The sequence below is a fragment of the Camellia sinensis genome, chromosome 1 (genome assembly GCF_055761805.1).
Source record: "Camellia sinensis isolate YWXY chromosome 1, ASM5576180v1, whole genome shotgun sequence".
NCBI classification, from domain to species: Eukaryota; Viridiplantae; Streptophyta; class Magnoliopsida; order Ericales; family Theaceae; genus Camellia; species Camellia sinensis.
Window position 1 is genome coordinate 80,962,141 of NC_138961.1, and position 6,567 is coordinate 80,968,707.

Below are 6,567 nucleotides of genomic sequence, written 5' to 3' on the forward strand. Positions count from 1 at the left end.
TGCTGACGTCAGGCTGACGTAATCGGCTCGGTCAGCGGCTCGGTCAGCGGCTCAAACTCGGTCAACGCGGCTCCGGCTCGAGCGGCTCGTGCGCGCGCGTGCGGCGCGTGTCGCGCGTGAACTCACGCGTCTTCTTCCTTCGTCCGCGCGTGGAGCGCGTGGGTGAGAGTGGGATCACGCGCCGTCTGCCTGATCGGCGCGTGGTGGCGCGTGGCGAGACTGGGACTCACGCGCCAAATTCCAGGGGCGCGTGAGGGCGCGTCCGGCCTCCGTTGGGTGTGTGTTTTATGTTTCTGGACTCCTCTCGTCGAGCCCTTGCTCCTAGTATGCTCAAAATCTGATTTTGAGCAATACGATTTCTGGGCAGTTTCGAAACAACGCTCTGTTTTTCCGAAAAACGTACAACTTGGCTCTGATACCACTTTGTTAGGATCAAAGACACCCAGAAAATTATCTCACACACACAGAGAACACAATATTTACGTGGTTCGGCCCAATGCCTACATCCACGGACAGAAATGAGAATTATCACTAAAATGGAGCAAAAATACAATTACAGAGGAGGAGATAAAACTCACTCAACTCACAGCTCTCACACTCAATTTCTGATCTCTCTTGGTTCTCACTCTCTCTGTCTGTCCATTTCAACTCTCCCCTCAACCTCTATTTATACACCAATGAGGGAGAGCCTCATTGGTCACCACCTACCTTCTTCCACTCTCTAATGGGGTTGGTAGAGTGGGAGAGCCACTTCCATTGGGTGGAGAAAGTGGGCTCTCCAATAGGAGCTCACATGGGATGAACCAACACACACCCCAAATTTCCCATCCTTGCGGTGGAAAAATATGACGTTGTCACTTCCCCACGTCGGCCACCCACCATTCCTTACAACCTTATGGCGGTTGAAGGGCTTCTCTACGTTCATCACAAAAATGTCGGTATGTAGATCTTCGATCTCACCATTCCAACCACCACGCTTTCCCTGGAACGACGCCACCGCTATCTTCGTTCCAGACGGTGCAACCGAGGGGCTTAAATCAGCTTCCCCTGTTTTGTTTTTGTAGGTCAAAAGTCGTATGGATGAAACAGGAAACGTACAAAGCATAAAATCCGATGACATAGCTGGAAAACTAAAGAAGCATCAAGGCTACCTCGCTCACACAATGCTCAATAGAATCAAGCAAACAGGAGCTCCGAAGCAATTGGCAAGGAGCCAACTGCAGAAACTATGAAACAGCTAGAACTAAACGTTCATAACTTCAACCAAAAATCTAAAACAGAGAACCCGAAAAGAGAATGACGAAAGGAACCTTACCTGATGGGGTGAGGCGGTCGGTTGTTCCGGTCTTGAGATTGGTTTTATAGACGGCAGTCCAGGGGCGGGGTCCTTTGTGGTGACATAGACGAGATTATCACCGGCAATGCAACCACTGTCTTCCATGCGAACACCACTGAAATTGTCTTTGCCAAAAACATCAGCCAAACAGTAGACTTCGGGTTTGGGTGGTGGGTCGTCATTGAAGCGGAGAGCTATGTGAAGCAATTCGAGGCCTTCTTGTCGTTCGGAGACGAAAACCATGCCCGAGAGACGACCTATATTTACATCGGCCTCTCTGCCTTCGGAAGCCAAATTTTCGCGCTTGAGAATTGTCTTGAGAGCCGCGGATGAAATTTCTTGGCCGTTGTAATTGTAGTTCTCTTCGTCAGTCATGGGAAGCTCATCTTGCTTCGATGTTGGCCGAAGCGGGCACGAGAATACGTCCAGCGGCACCGGTGGTCGGTAGGTTGTGGAGAAGGCAATGCTACCTCTTTCCTCTGCCACTGTCATCTTCTTCTACGATTTCTAAATTTTTTTCTTTTTTCGCTGTAGGAGTAAGTAAGTAAGTCGGCAAAAACCACCAAATAATCGGGGTATTTATTGAGGGCCTGGAGATTAGAGATGATGGGCGGTCCGTCCTCCGCTCCCCCATGTACTCACTATTTATAACTTTATTTAAATGAATACAGTGGGCCGTTGGTAGATTATATATATATATATATATATATTAAGGATTGGGAAATTTTTTTTTATGAAAATGATTATGAAAATTTTATAATTTTTGGATTATTTTAATTAATGTTTAGTGTTTTATATTTTTAAATTATTTTAATGAATATATAATATTTTATTTTAAGTGTAATAAAAGTATCACAAAGTTTTTATGATTATTTTCATAAAAAATTTATCATGAGTTTATATGTGTAGAGTTGACGAGATTATTTATCAATTTGTTTCATGAATTGTATATGCCTTGTTGGTAGAGTGTATGTATGGAGGAGGGACGTGGGGGCGAGGGTCACGTGCCTCCTGCCTTTTTAATTTTTTTTTTTTTTTTTTTTGGATTGGATCTTGCCCTTGCTTATATTTGTAGTGCCCCCAAACACGAATTGGGATCCTCCCCTTCATTTCGGTCCTTTATTTCTTCTTTATAAAGCTTTCGGGCCCACTTTGAAGCCCAATTTTGATAATCCGAACCGTTCATATTTTTAGATTTATTCAGTATATTATACCTGTAAAAAATTAAGTTGATCGAATATCATAAAGTAGGTGTTCGGAAAACTGTTTATTAAAAAATAGTTTGTAGTCCCAATTTTCTGAACGCATATTTTCTGATATCCGATCAACTTGATTTTTTACAGGCATAATATACTGAATAAATCTAAAAATATGAACGGTTCGGATTATCAAAATTGGGCCTCAAAGTGGACCCGAAGGCTTCTGCAAGGAGGGAATGAAAGAGGGGCTCAAGGAGGGAATCTGGACTCCCTAAACACACTGACACACTAGGCACTCACATTAACATTATTATTATTATTATTATTATTATTATTATGAGTCCTGCTACGTTTCATGAAAATTGTTATGAAAACTGTTATGAAAATCATCTGCACCGTTAGATCATGAGACACATATTCTTCATGAAACCTACTATTTCCCTATTATTATTATTAGGTCTTGTTATTGCTTGCACATACAGTGCCCCCAAACACACTAGCACACACCACGCACCCACGTTGTTATTTATTTATTTTTATTTTTTTTTGAATTTCAATCCCAATCAAATACTAACACACAATTTAAAACTCTAAAAGTATATGAAATTTTTTATTTATTTACCGTACTTGTTAAGTATGTTCATATTTTCTTTATCTTCTTTGTTTCCTTTTGTTGCTTTACAATTTGTTAACTTACAATTCACCAGATTAGGACCACACAACACATATTTGAAACCACACTACAGTCTTGATATATTCTCTTTATTGTTTGCAGGTAATTTTATTTATTTATTTTTACTTTTAAATAAAAATCATGAGTATTAATTTATAATTATTTATTAAGTTTTGATTTGTAAAAAAAAATTATTTGTTATTATTTATGTTAAAATAAGAGATTTTGATATGCTAAAAGTATGAATCTTAATTGGTGGTGATTTATATTAAAATTAGGAATTTTGATTTGTTGTTATTTGTGCTAAAATTAGGGATTTTGTTTGTGCTAAAATTAAAAATAATAATTTGCAGTGATTAATATTTAAATTAGGGATTTTGTTTGTGCTAAAATTAAAAATAATAATTTACAGTGATTAATATTTAAATTAGGAATTTTGATTTGTTATAATTTGTGCTAAAATTAGAAATTTTGATTTGTTGTGATTTGGGCTAAATTTAAATTTTTTTGATTTGTATTAAAATTGGAGATTTTCATTTGTGGGGGTTTGTGATTTTGATTATGATTTTTTATTTTGATTTTTAATTTTTTTCAAACAGTTATGGAGAAATATTTCAAAAGAAAATTAAAGTTGGAATCATCTCTTCGTCAAGAAGAAGATGATAATTATTCTTCTACAAAACAAAGTCTCATAGAAATCAACTTAAGGGTTGTTTGGGATGTCCTAAATAAGTATACTTTTTGCCTTTTTAGACTAAAAAGTTGAGAAAAAAAATATGGATGTTTGGGTTAACTTTTTGGCTTTTTATGAAAAAATGTGTATTAAAAAATTGTATAAAGAAGTGTGTAGGAGAAGATTAGAAATGAAAAGGCAACAACCGTACAATCTGTGGGGAGGAATTGATGGTAAGAAATTATTCGTTAATTTTCGGGTATTGCACTGAACGGTTTTGTTCGGCCCGTGGGGGCCATCACGGGTCTCATTTTGATAATCTGAACCGTTCAATGCGTAGAACTCGTCGAGTACTATATGGCTATAAAAAATCACGTTGATCGGATATAGATAGCTATCTGATCATATGTGTTTTTTTTTCAATCGTTAATTATAACACCATCCATTTTTTTATACAAAACTGATTTGATCATATAGTTATCGATATCCGATCAATATAATTTTTTACAGACATATAGTACTTGACGAGTTCTACACATTGAATGGTTCAGTTTATCAAAACGGGACCCGTGATGACCCCCATGGGCCGAACAACAGTGTGTGAAAATTGCACCAAAATGTGCAATTTTTCCTTTCAAACACAGCACAAGCTTCACGGGTGAAGATGATGAGTTGTACGGCTGTGTGAATTGATGTGTGAAAAATTATTTTTTTAATTTTTTTTGGATGAATAGTGATAACTTTTTAACTTTTTGAGTAACTTTTTGTTTTTTTTAGTAGATCCCAAACCAGCCCTTAGTAGACCTTCCTGCAGATCTTGGACTACAATCTTGGATTATAGACTATAATGCTAATGATCAAGACCAAATTCGTAGAGCATATCTACAAAAAGGTCCTTGTCACTTCGTGATCATAATTTTCCACAAATATCATTTGAACAAAAACTTCTTCAGGGGAACTCATGGTACTTAATGATCAACTTGATACATATATTATCAACATGCTATCCAGTAGTGAGTTCCCAATGTTGAATGGAATTGCCGATCTTGTGAAGAAAATGGTGGAGACTGGAAGAGACAAAGTATATCTATTGGTGTATTTACTCTTGACTTTAGCATTAATCTTACCTGTTGCAATTGCTACTGTTGAGAGAGTACTTTCGGCTATGAATATTGTGAAGAATCGATTGCGAAACCAAATGGGTGATGAATGGATGAATGATAGCTTGGTTGTCTACATTGAGAGAGACAGTTTTTATGGCATTGACAATGATACTATCATGGAAAGATTTTAAAAAATGAAAACTCGTCGGGATCAATTGTAAAAGTTTTAAATTAAAAACTTTTTGTAAAGAATATTAATTTTTAATGTTTAATATTAGATCGAAAAATTATTATTATGTTATTGCTAATGATTAGGTAAGAAATTTTTTTAAAATATAATTAATAAGTATTCTTATATTAAATTTCTCGCTCAGCCATGTATATTGTTAGCAAGATTATCCATCAATTTGTCTTTTATGGACTGTATATGCGCCTGTTTATTAGGGTCGCAGCAGGTTTTACAAGTGGAGTTGTAATTCTACTATTGAATAGCTGATAAAAGTCAACAAATAGATGTTAGAATTTTTGGCCAGCTCAGTTTGTTTAAAATATATGTGAGTTGTTCTTAGTATTCCCTTCTAAATCTATAAGACACCCAATCACATTACAAAGGAAAACATGTGCATTAATTCGTAAAAAAATATGTGCATTAATTGGAGTGTACTCAACGTAGTATTGCTCCTTCGATTCAACGGAGATTCCCTTCCTTATGCAAAACGAGAAGAAAAACAAATCAAAAAGAAAATTAAAATAAAGCAAGTTGAATTGTCATATTCAGATTCTAAAATAAACAATGACTAAAAGAAAGTGTTTACTCCCCTTCAATTCAATAGAGATTCCCTTATTTGCTATGCCAAAAATAAAAAATAATAATAATAAAAATAAAATTGATTTGTCACATCCAAGCCTTATGTTAAAAAAAAAAAAAAAAAAAAAAAAAAAAAAAAAAAAATCGTTTTTGACGATGGCTTTTATTATAGTTATCAGAATCTCGATCTAGATCGTATAATCTTACGATTTTACGATTCAGTTGAGTCAAACTATTCAAATCACACTAATTAAGAACTTAAATTTAGTAGGATCTTAAAATCATTACGATCCTAATCTTAAAATGATGTAGAATCGTATACAATCCCAATTTTACTTCGAGCCTGATCTTACCAATTTTTTTTTGTTATTATTTATTTTTTATATATATGTGTATATCTATATAAATTTTTTTATTATAAACTCATTTTTCAAATGTCTTGTCTAATTTATATTAACATAGAATATATATTATATGAAATTTATCAATTTTCTTTAATCTTTTTAAAATTAAGTAATAAAGATTATCATTAGCGATAATTTTTTATTTTATTTTGTATTAAAAGTATAATCTTGTGATTCTCAATCTGATTTTATAACTCGATCCATTAATTCCTTCCAATGATCCTATTAAAAATCCCAATTTTAATATCCTTCGTTCCTATTGCCAAAAGAAAGTTTTTTTTTTTTTTTTTTTTTAAAGTAAGTAGATAGACTTCAAGATTTTGGCTGTTTCGCAAGGGATATTTGAGATTTTTTTATTGTATATGAGAATT

General features: G+C 34.8%; 1 protein-coding gene across 1 annotated transcript; it reads left to right on the forward strand.

The window, feature by feature from the left end:
* Positions 1–4,842: 4,842 nt before the first annotated feature.
* LOC145804452 (uncharacterized) lies at positions 4,843–5,175 on the forward strand. Its single transcript, XM_082898371.1, has one exon. The coding sequence runs from the start codon at positions 4,843–4,845 to the stop codon at positions 5,173–5,175; it is 333 nt and encodes a 110-aa protein (XP_082754497.1).
* The last annotated feature ends 1,392 nt before the right edge of the window (positions 5,176–6,567 follow it).